Source organism: Erpetoichthys calabaricus, chromosome 4, assembly GCF_900747795.2.
Source record: "Erpetoichthys calabaricus chromosome 4, fErpCal1.3, whole genome shotgun sequence".
Lineage (NCBI taxonomy): Eukaryota > Metazoa > Chordata > Cladistia > Polypteriformes > Polypteridae > Erpetoichthys > Erpetoichthys calabaricus.
Genome location: NC_041397.2, coordinates 186,624,066 through 186,640,167, shown reverse-complemented (window position 1 = coordinate 186,640,167; position 16,102 = coordinate 186,624,066). Strand labels below are relative to the sequence as shown.

Sequence of the window (16,102 nt, the reverse complement as noted above, 5' to 3'; positions counted from 1 at the left end):
CTGGTGGATTATTTGGTGAAACAACCGAATCGTAGACCTGCCGAGAGTGTACCACGTGAACTTGTTAAAGCCGTGGAGAGATAGGGACGAGGCTCCACCCTCCGGTACCGCCCTCTCCCTTTGCGCAAGTAAACTCACACTTAACCTCGGACCAGACTTAACCCCATCACAACGGCTGGAGCTAGAACATGCTATCCATGCCATCCCCGAAGTGGTTAGCGAGGTACCTGGCCGTACTTCATTGATTGAGCACGATATTGTTACTGACCCGGGGGTGATAGTCAGGGAGAGACCCTATCGCCTCCCGGAAGCAAAGAGGACGGAAGTGGAATTGGAAATCCAAAGGATGCTGGACATGAATATTATTGAGGAAAGCTATAGTACCTGGTCCAGTCCTATCGTCCTCGTATCTAAGCCAGACGGGTCCTGGAGGTTCTGCAACGACTTCAGGCGTCTGAACCAAGTCTCTAAGTTCGATGCCTACCCTATGCCCCGAGTGGACGATCTCTTGGAGCGCCTAGGGAGGGCACAATACTTGACTACCTTGGACATGACAAAAGGGTACTGGCAAATTCCCCTAACGGCATCCGCCAGAGAGAAAACAGCATTCAGTACCCCTAGTGGACATTGGCAGTATAAGGTCCTCCCATTCGGGTTGCACGGGGCACCTGCTACGTTCCAGCGTCTGGTGGACAGAGTGCTACGACCCCATCAATCCTATTGTGCCGCCTACTTGGATGACGTAGTCATTTATTCCGGCACCTGGGAGGAACATATACTGCAGGTGTATGCTGTTCTTGCCACACTAGCGAAAGCCGGCCTCCGCATTAACCCCCGTAAGTGTTACTTTGGCTTAAGGGAGGCCAAATATTTAGGCTACCTAGTTGGGCGGGGACAGGTGAAACCCCAATGCTCCAAAATAAAAGACATCTTAGGATGGCCCCGTCCGATGACCAAGAAACAGGTGCAGGCTTTCTTAGGGTTGGCGGGGTATTACCACCGGTTTGTTCCCCGTTTCTCTGAAAAGGCAGCACCCTTGACTGATCTGACAAAGAAAGGGTCTCCTGTCTATGTGGTATGGAACCAGAAAGCAGAACTGGCATTCAGTGACTTGAAAAAGGCCCTGACGTCGGCACCTATATTACACACCCCTGATTTCTCTTTACCTTTTCTTCTCCAGACCGACGCTTCGGACACAGGCCTGGGTGCAGTGTTGAGCCAGAGCGTCGACGGTGCAGAACACCCCGTGTTTTACCTGAGCCGGAAACTGTTGGACCGAGAGACCCGGTACGCGGCGGTTGAGAGGGAGGCCTTGGCCATTAAGTGGGCGGTGACTCATCTGCGGTACTACCTGCTGGGTCGTGAGTTCACTCTGGTAATGGACCATGCCGCCCTGCAGTGGATGGCCCTGCACAAGGAGTCGAACCCTCGTGTCACCAGGTGGTTTTTGGACCTGCAGCCATACAAGTTTACCGTTACTTATCGCCGGGGTCCCCTTCAGGCCAATGCTGATGCCCTCTCCCGGGTTCACGACCTCTCGGTTCGGTCCGCCCGACCCGGTGGGTCTGGGCTGAGGGGGGGGGTCATGTCACGCACGCGCGATTAGGGAGCCGCGGAACGACCTAAACTGTTGCGCAAAGACATATACCAGACGGGAATGGCGGAGTACTAACCTTTCTCTATTTATTTCCAACAGAAAGAAAGACACAACACCGCCATGAACGTCTGAACATGGAATCTCAACACGCCACTTCCACCTTCCCTCTGTCGCATCCCAATGACGTCAGCAGTCCATTCATCCATCTCGGTTCCTTCCCAGCAGCGCTTCATCCATTTCCGGTCCCTCCCTCATAAATGTTCCCCCCGTCCGCCATGATGGCGAACGGTGTTATGACAATTGTATTGAAAATTCAATTTGATCGCACTTTTCCCACAGTATACGGGGCCGGAAAACCCCAAACCTTTTTTGACTATTTGTGTCTTTTTTACAATATATATATATATATATATATATATATATATATATATATATATATATATATACACACACATATATATATATACATATACATATATATATATATATATATATATATATATATATATATAGTGGACCCTTGACTTACGAACTCAATTCGTTCGCGAGGGCTGATTGTAACTCAAGTTGGTTTTAAGTCAAGACTATTTGGACTATTTTTCCCATAAGAAATAATGGAAATACGCATAATGCATTCCGAACCTCCCATAGAAACACTTACTTAACCTTTTCATAATAAAAAAGGGTTGTATAATGTGCATAATTTACCAAAACACCAATAATTTTTCTAATGTACTAACCAAAAAGTTATAAAAAGTGCCTAGCCTACCAGAAACAACAATTTCATACTATACTCACCATTTAATTTGACATCTTTGGGCTGTAGGAAGGGAGGAGGAGGAGAAGGAAATGGAAGGTGGTTATTGTTTGGAAGGAGCCTCCTTATACAAATCTTTTCTTTGTAAAATTGTCGAGATGGTGGATTTCAACATGCTGTACATATTAGCGAGATCGGTCACATGAACACCACTCTCATATTTCCACACAATTTCCTTCTTCGTTTTGATTGTGATCGCTTTCTTTACCTTCGTTACCTTCTCTTCCTTCCTTAGCAATTATCGAAATAAATTATATAAATCACTGTACTGACCGAAATTACGTCCACAAACACATGTATCTGGGCTCCGACTGACACTTACAAACGCTCTCGGCTGTTTGTTTACAATCACGCAAGCGGATACACATGACCGCATTCAGGTAGTAAAGAGCAAGATGTTGGTAGTAAATCAAAACAAATTTTGGTCGTAAATCAAGTTGTTCGCATGTCAAGCCGGTCGTATATCAAGGGTCGACTGTATATATATATATATATATATATATATATATACACACACACACTAGACATTAAGCCCGTTACGATAACGGGCGCTAGAACAGTAGTAGGAACAGTCTATATTAAATGGCTGTATATTTACTGGCTTGTATGTGGCTGTAATATGCGTCACTGTATTGTGTGCCTTTAATTTTCTCTCGCAGAAATACTGGTTTGTATTTCCGTAAAATGCCTGTAATTTTCTCTGTGGGTTTTATGTGGCTGTAATATGCGTCACTGTATTGTGTGCCTTTAATTTTCTCTCGCAGAAATACTGGTTTGTATTTCCGTAAAATGCCTGTAATTTTCTCTGACAGTAATACTGGCTTTGATGTCCGTAATATGCGTTTAATTTTCTGTCACAACAGTGGGCAATCAGCAGATTCTCCCTAGCAACTGATGTAATATGTGGCGTGCAGCTGATAATCGTGCCTGTTGCATCTCTCCAGCAAATGAACATTTTAATCTGTGCTGTCGTGCAGCTGATTATTTTATGTGTGGCGTCTCCCCAGCAACGGATTTTATGTGCGCGAAAATACATCTACTTTTAAAAGTCATCCTATTGTAATATCATGAAAATTCGTATATTTAGGAAAACCCCTTTAATGACTGACACTTTACCGGGCCAAGCTGACATCCTCAGAGTGAACACTTGCACAGCAACAAACACTAATCCCACCTCTTTGGGGAAGCTGGTCTCCGCGTCTCAGTACCCGATTGTATTTTTCGTGTGTTATGTTTTAGGTCTTACCTCATTTACAGAAATCCGACTGGATCAGCCGCATGATATTTTATAGGTCCCGCCCTCTCTGTCTTGTGTGACGCGTCAGGCGGCCTTTGAACCATCTGCTTTGAAGCATCGCACCGTGCCCCGTGCATGCACACTTCACCAGAAGACACACACACACGGATGCACACAGGGGTTTTATTAAAGAGGATATATATATATATATATATATATATATATAATGTATGTAGGTCCATAAATATTTGGACAGAGACAACTTTTTTCTAATTTTGGTTGTGTACATTACCACAATGAATTTTAAATGAAACAACTCAGATGCAGTTGAAGTGCAGACATTCAGCTTTAATTCAGTGGGTTGAACAAAACGATTGCATAAAAATGTGAGGCAACTAAAGCATTTTTTTAACACAATCCCTTCATTTCAGGGGCTCAAAAGTAATTGGACAAATTAAATAACTGGAAATAAAATGTTCATTTCTAACACTTGGTTGAAAACCCTTTGCTGGCAATGACAGCCTGAAGTCTTGAACTCATGGACATCACCAGATGCTGGGTTTCCTCTTTTTTAATGCTCTGCCAGGCCTTTACTGCAGCAGCTTTCAGTTGCTGTTTTTTTGTGGGCCTTTCTATCTGAAGTTTAGTCTTCAACAAGTGAAATGCATGCTCAATTGGGTTAAGATCAGGTGACTGACTTGGCCATTCAGGAATTTTCCACTTCTTTGCTTTAATAAACTCCTGGGTTGCTTTGGCTGTATGTTTTGGGTCATTGTCCATCTGTATCATGAAACGCTGCCCAATCAATTTGACTGCATTTAGCTGGATTTGAGCAGACAGTATGTCTCTGAACACCTCAGAATTCATTCGGCTGCTTCTGTCCTGTGTCACATCATCAATAGCACTAGTGTCCCAGTGCCACTGGTAGCCATGCACGCCCAAGCCATCACACTGCCTCCACTGTGTTTTACAGATGATGTGGTATGCTTTGGATAATGAGCTGTTCCACGCCTTCTCCATACTTTCTTGCCATCATTCTGGAATGTTTTTCGAGAACTGTGCTGGCTTTTTTCGATGTTCTTTAGCAAAGTCCAATCTAGCCTTTCTATTCTTGAGGCTTATGAGTGGCTTGCACCTTGCAGTGCACCCTCTGTATTTACTTTCATGCAGTCTTCTCTTTATGGTAGACTTGGATATCGAAACGCCTACCCCCTGGAGAGTGTTGTTCACTTGGTTGGCTGTTGTGAAGGGGTTTCTCTTCACCATGGAAATGATTCTGCGATCATCCACCACTGTTGTCTTCCATGATGTCCAGGTCTTTTTGCGTTGCTGAGTTCACCAGTGCTTGCTTTCTTTCTCAGGATGTACCAAACTGTAGATTTTGCCACTCGTAATATTGTAGCAATTTCTCGGACGGGTTTTTTCCATTTTCGCAGCTTAGGGATGGCTTCTTTCACCTGCATGGAGAACTCCTTTGACCGCATGTTGTCTGTTCACAGCAAAATCTTCCACATGCAAGCACCACACCTCAAATCAACTCCAGGCCTTTTATCTGCTTAATTGATAATGACATAATGACAGACTTGCCCACACCTTCCCATGAAATAGCCTTTCAGTCAATTGTCAAATTAATTACCTGAAATGAAGGGATTGTGTTAAAAAAATGCTTTAGTTGCCTCACATTTTTATGCAATCGTTTTGTTCACCTCACCGAATTAAAGCTGAAAGTCTGCATTTCAACTGCATCTGAGTTGTTTCATTTAAAATTCATTGTGGTAATGTACAGGACCAAAATTAGAAAAAAGTTGTCTCTGTCCAAATATTTATGGACCGAACTGTATATATACACACATATACATACATACATACATATACAGTGGAACCTCGGGTCACGAAAGTCTCGGAACACATACAAATCGGGTTACGACCAAAAAGTTCGGCAAACTTTTGCATCTGTTCACGACCACACACTCGGGTGACGAACAAGCCAGTTTCCCTTCCGGTTCGTACGCGCCGATGATTTCCACATGTGTTCAGTCTCTCCCTGTACATTGTTCTCAGTCAGACATGCGTGCATTTGCTGTGAACTCTTTGTGCTCTATTTTGTGTGCTTTTGCATTAATTTTGCAATTAACCATGGCCTCTAAGCAAGTGAAGAGTGGTAGTGTTGGTGAGAAGAAAGGTTCGAAGAAAATTGAAATCAGACTAAAGAAATTATTGAAAAGTATGAGCGTGGCATTCGTGTTACTGATCTTGCCGCCGAGTATAAGAAGTCAAAACCTACGATCTCTTTCAACGTTAGTTTTCTCTGTTCAGGGTTTTCTCAGTGTTATTCAATGTTTTTACATTTAGTTTACTATTACACTGTGCATTCTGTGGTATAATTAACTATTTTTTGTGCTTAAAAATCTTTTTAAAAAAATATATTGACATACAGTTAATACGGTCTGGAACGGATTAATTGTATTTGCATACAATCCTATGGGGGAAATTAGTATATGTGTGTGTGTGTATATATAAGTAAGTGCTGTTTCTGTACTGTGGAGGGGACGAAAACTAGACTGGAACTGTTCATACAGATTATTTTGAGATAAACGAAAATGAAGTTGAATAGTCACTATTTTTTCAAGAATTTTGGAAATGAAGGGTAGATTAGAAATTGGGCGAAAATTACTGAAATTAGTCGGATCTGCACCAGGTTTTTTTCAGTATTGGGGTTATTGCAGCAGTTTTAAAAGATGAAGGAACAGTACCAGTAGTGACAGAAGAGTGGATTACAGCAGAAATAAGAGGAACCAGAGAAGGGAGACAGGCTTTGACCAGAACTGTTGGGAGGGGGTCCAGTTGACAGGTGGATGGCTTAGATTTACAGACAAGATTTGAGATTTCTGAGAAAGTAGGAAGCTGAAAAGAGGAAAATGAGTGAGTTGGTGGGTGAAATTCAAATGAAGTACTGGAAGAATCCGTACAGAGAGACTGATGAATCTTCTGGATTTTTTCATTAAAAAAGGACATAAGGGAATTGCAAAAATCATTTGAGTAAAGGTGAGAAGGTAAAGAATCCGGGGTTTGTGTGATATTATTAAGCAGTGAAAACAATGAATTGGTGTTGCCTTCACTGGAAGAAATAATGTGAGTATAATAGTTAGGTTTAGTTTGGGCAATACAGTCCTTGTAATAAAGTATATGGTTTTTGTACATCTCTTTGTGAACAAAGAGTCCAGATTTTTTAGAAAGAGAGTCTAAGTTAATATTCTTAATATTACGGAAAGACATGAGATGGGAAAGCTTAGTATTGGAAAGTACAAGTTTAACACTGAATGAAATAAGAAAATGATCAGTTATGGGGAGTTCATCTGCAGTACAATGAAGCGGGGTAACTCCAGAACAGCAAATCAAGTCTAAGATATGTCCTTTGGAATGAGTGGGAACATCAGTATGCTGCTGGAATCCAAAACTTTCAAGGCAGGAGGTAAAGTCTCTAGTAATAGGGACATTGATATTATCCATATGTATATTTAAATCCCCCAGAAGTATTATGTTTGATGAAACAGTAGATAAGTGTGTAAGAAAAACAGCAAAGTCGTTCAGAAAGTCATTATTTGATTTAGGGGGCCGGTAAACAGTTGCAATAATAGTAGGAATAGGTCCAGTTAATTGACACACAAAGAGGTTCAAAAGAACTGAAGGCAGGAACAGACAACGGCAGGACTTTCCAGTTCTCACGATACATTAACGCAAGACCTCCTCCCCGGCCAGAGCCACGGGGTTGAGAGATGTAAACAAACCCCAGGGGATTGGATTTAGGAAAAGTCATGAGGTTGTTGACATGTCTTGGTTAGACAGAAAAAGCCAAACTTATGATCAGTGAGAAGATCGTGGATTAGAGGCCCCTTACTCGTAAGTGATCAGCAGACCGAAGCTGACAACAGCGTTATCGCATTTAGCAACGGTGTTAGCCAACTGGGCTAGGCTGGCTAACACACTGTGGTCAGCAACTCTGCCTAAATTACGTGGAGGACGTCGAGAACTGGACCAGATGGAGTTTATTATTTTCGAACTGTCAGATTGCATACTCAGGCAAGACCCGCAGTGGATGTACAGTATCTCTGACGGGGGAGGAATACGATTTCTGGGTGGAGATACAGCCCAGTCAGCGGAGGCTTGCAACAGGTGGAAGCGAAGTCGGATGAGCTCGGCAGCTGAGTACTGAAGCAGGCCTGTCGCAGGTAAGATAGCGAGAGACAGGAGGGACCAAACAAACAGGAACCAAATACATATCCTACTGGTCCACATATTAGGCAAAGACGCAGACAACTCAGATGCCCGGAGAACAAAGTCAGGTAAGTTTCAAAGCGAGGATAGGCTGAAAAATAGTCCATACACAGGCAAATCAGCAGTCGAGCTAGAAATCAGTCTAGCTTTAAATGATTGAAAAATGAAACTCAACGAACAAATCTGCCCAAAATGAAAATTAAAACAGTTGCTTAGTCCATTAGATTGTAAGTTAATCGTAAAAAAGTTAAAAAACATAAAAAGTTAAAAAGTTACCGGTTAGCACTGGCGACCAGTCACGCCAGCGTTCGCTCAACCAGAAGTGTAATATCTTGCCTGAATAGCACTCCTTACGGTAGACACTTGTAATCAGGGTGGAGTCGTTGCTTCTTTCAATGGAGATGTCCAGGAAATTGATGCGTCGGTTTGTTTCTTTTTCCATGGTGAATTGGATTGCAGGGAATATTGTGTTGATGTGGTTGTAGAAATCGTTCAGCTGGTCGTTTTTTAATATGACAAATGTGTCGTGTATGTAGCGTATCCAAATTTTGGGTGTGAACTGAGATACTCACTTCCTTATTATCATCACAGAGTATCAGAAGGTGCAGCACATATCCTGTCAAAATCAGGCATCAGAATAGCACACAAACCTACGAACAATCTGTGCACCATCCTTTTTAATGCCAAAAACAAGAAATCGGCAGCAGAGACAAGAAATGCAGTTTATAGCATTCCATGCAGTTCTTTCCCAGTGGTATACATAGGACAAACGTCAAAAAGAATCGCAACACGTATACAGGAGCACCAAAACGCAGTCAGAAGGAAGGACTCACGATCACTGATTTATACGCACACAGATTCAACCGGACATACGTTTAACTGGGACAATGTACAAGTAAGATTTAAGGCCAGTAATAAAAGTGCTATTAAACGAAAACGCCATTAACAGACATTTGGACATGAACCCAGCATATGCAAACTTAAGAAGAAGAACATCCTCATAATAAATAAAACTTTACGACCAACACCCTCCTAACCCCACCTCATTTACCCCCCCCCCCCCCCACCTAATTTTGCTATACAGGTGCTGGTCATAAAATTAGAATATCATGACAAAGTTGATTTATTTCAGTAATTCCATTCAAAAAGTGAAACTTGTATATTAGATTAATTCATTACACACAGACTGATGTATTTCAAATGTTTATTTCTTTTAATGTTGATGATTATAACTGACAACTAATGAAAGTCCCAAATTCAGTATCTCGGAAAATTAGAATATCAATTAAGACCAATGCAAAAAAAGGATTTTTAGAAATGCTGGCCAACTGAAAGGTATGAACATGAAAAGTATGAGCATGTACAGCACTCAATATTTAGTTGGGGCTCCTTTGGCCTGGATTACTGCAGCAATGCGGCGTGGCATGGAGTCGATCAGTCTGTGGCACTGCTCAGGTGTTATGAGAGCCCATGTTGCTCTGATAGTGGCCTTCAGCTCTTCTGAATTGTTGGGTCTGGCGTATTGCATCTTCCTCTTCACAATACCCCATAGATTTACTATGGGGTTAAGGTCAGGCGAGTTTACTGGCCAATCAAGAACAGGGATACCATGGTCCTTAAACCAGGTACGGGTAGCTTTGGCACTGTGTGCAGGTGCCAGGTCCTGTTGGAAAATGAAATCTGTATCTCCATAAAGTTCATCAGCAGCAGGAAGCATGAAGTGCTCTAAAACTTCCTGGTAGATGGCTGCGTTGACCTTGGACCTCAGAAAACACAATGGACCAACACCAGCAGATGACATGGCACCCCAAACCATCACTGACTGTGGAAACTTTACACTGGACCTCACGCAACGTGGATTCTGTGCCTCTCCTGTCTTCCTCCAGACTCTGGGACCTTGATTTCCAAAGGAAATGCAAAATTTACTTTCATCAGAGAACATAACTTTGGACCACTCAGCAGCAGTCCAAAGGCAAGACGCTTCTGATGCTGTCTCTTGTTCAAGAGTGGCTTGACACAAGGAATGCGACAGCTGAAACCCATGTCTTGCATACGTCTGTGCGTGGTGGTTCTTGAAGCACTGACTCCAGCTGCAGTCCACTCTTTGTGAATCTCCCCCACATTTTTGAATGGGTTTTGTTTCACAATCCTCTCCAGGGTGCGGTTATCCCTATTGCTTGTACACTTTTTTCTACCACATCTTGTCCTTCCCTTCGCCTCTCTATTAATGTGCTTGGACACAGAGCTCTGTGAACAGCCAGCCTCTTTAGCAATGACCTTTTGTGTCTTGCCTTCCTTGTGCAAGGTGTCAATAGTCGTCTTTTGGACAACTGTCAAGTCAGCAGTCTTCCCCATGATTGTGTAGCCTACAGAACTAGACTGAGAGACCATTTAAAGGCCTTTGCAGGTGTTTTGAGTTAATTAGCTGATTAGAGTGTGGCACCAGGTGTCTTCAATATTGAACCTTTTCACAATATTCTAATTTTCTGAGATACTGAATTTGGGACTTTCATTAGTTGTCAGTTATAATCATCAACATTAAAAGAAATAAACATTTGAAATACATCAGTCTGTGTGTAATGAATGAATCTAATATACAAGTTTCACTTTTTGAATGGAATTACTGAAATAAATCAACTTTGTCATGATATTCTAATTTTATGACCAGCACCTGTATATTACCTTTGATTCTTTTATGTCTAATCATTATCCTCTGATGACGACTCCTGGCAGAATAAAAACTACTTTATGATACGTGATTCACTCTCTCCCTTTGTGGATCTCCAACTACAAATATCTATCTATCTATCTATATATAGAGAGAGAGACAGTGAGAGAGCGAGCGAGCAGAGGTCCTCAATCACAGTCCTGGTGGGCTTTAGTGGCTGCAGGATTTTATTCGAACTAGCTTCCTAATTAGAAAGCAGTCCATGACGAAAATGAAACTTGGTATTGAACTATTTAGCTTGTTAATGCTTGCATTCATCCAAGAGCAATTTTAATTGCACTGTAGAGTTTCCTTCTGTCCAGAATAGATTTAAAATTAATGGTCCTTCCAATTCCCCTCTCATTCATTTCTAAACATTTTTTACCACAGATACTTCATGGTAAGCATGTTAGCTGGAGAGCTGCTGGTTAACTGGTTATCTGCACCTCATTATTAACTAAGGTCTGATTAAGAAAATAGGCAACAATTAAAACTTAAAAGCAGGAGCTAAAATCTAAGGGTTCTGAATGGTAACAGGCAAGAGAACTAAAATTAATCCCAAAAAATGTATTGCTTTAATAGTAAATAAAAGGGTTCTAATTAAGAAATTGGTTAAAGTGAAAACCTGCAGCCACAGCAGACCTCCAGGACTGAAATTGAGGACCTCTGATGTACAAAGTAACTAAAATTTATCTTTGATGAATAAAGGCACTAACAAGGCATAGAGTTAAACACCAACTTTTATCAGCAAGGACTGAGTTCTAATTAGGACACTGGCAGGAATGAAAACCCATAGCCACTGCGGCTCTCCAGGACCGTGATTGAGGAACCCTGAAATAGAGTGACGGGCAGCTGCAGCTCTTATCCAGCTGGGATTGCCTCCATTATGGAAGAACCAGGGAAGAGAGCTTGCATTATCTCTCCCAGGATAACAGAGTGCAGTCCCTCTGGCTAGTTATGCTGCCACCTGTTTGCAGCATGGAAGCTCAAACTCTGCTGGAGCCCATGGCCGCCACCAGGGGGCGCATAGGAAACCACTGAGCCCTCCTCTGCAGGACTACTGCCACACCAGGAAGTACAGTAATCCCTCGCTATATCGCACTTCGACTTTCGCGGCTTCACTCTATCGCGGATTTTATATGTAAGCATATCTAAATATATAACGCGGATTTTTCGCTGCTTCGACGGGTTTCTGCGGACAATGGGTCTTTTTACTTCTGGTACATGCTTCCTCAGTTGGTTTGCTCAGTTGATTTCATACAAGGGACGCTATTGGCGGATGACTGAGAAGCTACCTAATCAGAGCACACAGTTAAGTTCCTGTGTGCTGACTGGCTCAGCGACGGAGTGCTGCATTAACCAGGAAGTCTCATCTCACTCATTCAGCATTAACGTGCTCCTGCTACTGGGGCCGTGTCCAAGCGCCAACAGAAGATGCAAATGATTGCAGAAAAGGTAAAAGTTTTGGATATGTTGAAGGAAGGGAACAGCTACACCGCTGCAGGACACCATTACGGCATCAATGAGTCCATGATTCTTTTTATTTAAAAAGGAGGAAAAGCATATAAGATCTACGGCCGCAGTGTCCTTTAACCAGGGCGCAAAATGAGTTGCAAGTGGACGTGATAAGGCAGTAGTCTGGATGGAATCTGCTTTAGGGACTTGGATTGAAGAGTGCTGGAAGAAGAACAACGGTGGTGCTACATAGTCGCCTGAAGAGGCTCCTTTAGAAGAGCTGTAACGCTATCCTTTGTTGTGCAGTAAAATTAAACTCATCGTTATCGGACAAGTCGTCATGTCATTGTTGGTGAGTAACCATAATTAATTATCTACGTACAGTACTTATTACATGTACATAGTTTAGTGTCACTGTACACACATTTTACTGTATATAATTTTTCTTGCATTGTACATATTTATTGCTGGTGGCCTGTCTGTCGTAATGGCTGTAACATTTGTGATATTGGAGACGCTCGATATCTTTAAAATAATATTTAGGCTTTACTGTATATAAACTGTGTTTACATACATAATTTTAACGAATCTTACCTAGTATCTAAGAGAATACAAAGGGTTTATGCTGTATAATTGTGCGGTAATTGTTTATAATAGTGTGGGAGAGTTTATAAGGGCTTAAAATACTGTATATAAAAAGAACCATATGAACATATGGTTTCCACTTCGCGGATTTTCACCTTTCGCAGGGGGCTCTGGAACGCAACCCCCGCGATGGAGGAGGGATTACTGTATGCCTGGAAGGAGATCATGGGACACCTAGGGTACTTCTGGGTGCTCTATAACTGAAGCTGCCTCACTTCACTCGATGAGCAAGAGTCAGACGGAAGAAAACAAAGCTTGAGGCAGAAGTGAAAGTGAGAGAGACAGAGAGAGATGGAAAAAGTATATTTTTAAATTTGAAAGCAACAATCCACATTACTAACCGAGAATGGTAAACCGGATGGACGCAGGGACATCCGGCAATGGGCCGTGGCCGCAAAAGACGTACACAAAAAAAAAGAAGCCGCGATCACCACACAAAGCCCATTGGACACAAAACGGGACAGACTACGGCCATAGCGCATGAAACGTACACAAAAACGATGATTCAGACCCTCGACCACAGTAACATAAATAACAAATGACACACAAAGCCCCATTTCTAAATGAACCGTCCGTATTAAACATACGTCATCTCAACACGTTCACACTATGCAGCATAGGTGGATCTCATTACAATAAGGCACTATTAACCGTTCAACCGCAGAAAAGGCTCCATATTAACAGTGAGTGCGATCCTCCTTATTACTTATCCATATTTATCACGCTCAAGAACAAACAAGTCATAAATTCACGATCACGGGTACAAAACGATACGGCTCGGATAACGGGACCAAACACAATTCACACTATGCAGCATAGGTGGATCTCATTACAATGAGGCAATATTAACCGTTCAACCGCAGAAAACGCTCCATATTAACAGTGAGTGCGATCCTCCTTATTACTTATCCATATTTCTACCGCTGAAGAACAAACAATTCATGAATTCACGATCACGGGTACAAAATGATACGGCTCGAGTAACGGGACCAAACACACGAACCCGCATGAAAAAAAACAATACACGTCGGCTCCAACGCGCTTCTGAAACTCTGGAAGAAAAAATGTCTCGGCTCCAAAAACGCAAAGCTCAACTAACACAGTTACAGAAACGAACCCAAATGGACAGACACACTGAAAGTGGACGCATGCAGCGCGCGTCTCACAGTACTGCATCGAAACAGGCACGGGTTCAAAACGAAACACCTCCCGTCTCAGACATACAGAAACGGCAGTGAAGGGACAAAATAAATAAACGCAGACGTCTACACCGCGCATCTGGACTGCCGGAAAACAAGCACGCAAGGCTCCAAAAAGAGAAAGCTCAACTGACCGACATACAAAAACGGCCAAGGCTCAATACAAACAATGCACGGCGTAAACTACAACGGGCTTCTCACACAGCACAGGCAAATCGATTACACCTCCAAAACAACATGTCCCAAATAATGGACATACAACGACGCGACTCTCAAACGGCACAAGCAAAAGATACACGTCACAGACATCAACGACAGACACCTGCTGAACGCTTGCGCCACTTAGCTGACAACGCGTTCAATAATGAGTCCACTATTCAGGAAAATTCATTGGGATTAATGAATGTCATTTGCAATCATTGTCATTCACTTAACTTCCCTGAAGAAACAACTGGCAATACAAGTAATAAATTTACACGTTGTCATCAAAAGGGTCAAATTAGACTGCCTCCTTTACATTCATATCCTGAATATCTACAGAAGCTTCTAACTAACGATGTACCTGAAAGTGAAATCTTTATGAACTGCATTAGATCCTACAAATCGGTATCCACTATGAACATTAACAGTGGCACTGCACATGACATCCGTCTTGCAAAACTGTTAATTATTGATGAATGTACAATGGCATCCACTCACTTACTCAACACCATTCATAAACTTCTACAAACGTTTATGAATAATAATATTCCCTTTGGAGGAAAGGTACTTTTATTAGGAGGAGATTTTAGACAGTGCTTAGCTATTGTTCCACATTCCATGCGCTCAGCTATTGTTCAGTGCACCTTAAAATACACAGACAATTGGCATTGCTTTCAAAAGATACAGTTAGTACAAAACATGCGATGTCCAGATCCAGATCATAACAATTGGTTATTACAACTGGGAGATGGTACACTCACCAATACAGATAGACTTCACCCAAATATTATTACAATTCCTCAAGCCTTTATCTGCGATGACTTAGTTACAGACAGATTTGGAACAGCAATCTCATTAGACCAAATGCCCCTTTTAACACAACGCACTATATTATGTCCAAAAAATATTAATGTGGAAAACATAAATACCCAAGTCATTGCATTACTTCCTGGAGAGACACAGCTCTTTCTAATCTCTGACAAACTTGACTCTGATCGTGACAATAACCATCTTCATTGACCTTACAAGTTCTGACCTGGAATTACCTTTTACACTTAAACAGCGTGTACAAAGAAATTTTCCAATAAACCTTTACACTGTGCCACACACTTTATTGTTTGCTTTCTATTTGCATCATCTACACCTTCACACTATTCTATATCTCATTCATACATCACGCTCTTTGTCATTCCCAACACCAGGTGTTGGCGAGCGAAGCGAGCAGGGGGCGGAGCCCCCTAGTATTAGGATAAAACAAACTGTAAACCCCAAAATGCACTGAGTAAAGCAATAAATGACCTGCACAGAGTGATTCTAACTACATATCACTTGTGAATTTTGCAGATTCTTGAGGTTTCCAAGATGTCAGAGTAAGATGTGACATATTAATTAAAAAAAAAAAAAAAAAAAAAAACTGGCATCCCAGAAGGGATTTTACAATTTTGTTCTGTATTCATGACTAGAAATGACCTACTCTGTGTAATTATATGTAGCACAAAGGGCAGCTATAAAATATTTTGTATTTTAGTAATATGCTATTTTTTAATTCTCATCTCAATTAAAGTTTATCTTTTACCTGCATCCCCTCCTGTCCTGAGATTCCTACTCCCACATCAGCCACCTGAATCATGCTGACATCATTTGCACCATCCCCTAGAATGAACAAAAAGAAACATAATAACTTTCTGCCATTAATTTATAATTTTTAGAAATCTAAATTAATTTTATGTAATTGATTAAATGATTACTATCCAGGAAATATTCTCTATCTTACATAAAAAACACAAAAGATTTTACTTTGCTTTATTAGTGATAAGTGTAAGCTCCTTTCTTGTTGTTTAAAGCAGCATGTGCAAATGCATATAAAACAGAGCTTCATTTTAAAAGCTTTGCAAATTTACTACTTTTGTTTCTTCACAATATGATTAAGTTTTTAAAAATTCAAAAATATTTGTTATTCATAAATCAA

At 41.5% G+C, this 16,102-nt stretch overlaps 1 protein-coding gene across 1 annotated transcript in view; it reads right to left on the bottom strand.

The window, feature by feature from the left end:
- Window positions 1–16,102, bottom strand: part of atp10a (ATPase phospholipid transporting 10A) — a 268,627-nt gene that overhangs the window by 65,553 nt on the left and 186,972 nt on the right. Inside the window, exon 15 of the mRNA XM_028800040.2 lies at window positions 15,710–15,786. Coding sequence (XP_028655873.1) covers window positions 15,710–15,786 — 77 coding nt within the window. The remainder of the gene's footprint in view (window positions 1–15,709; window positions 15,787–16,102) is intronic.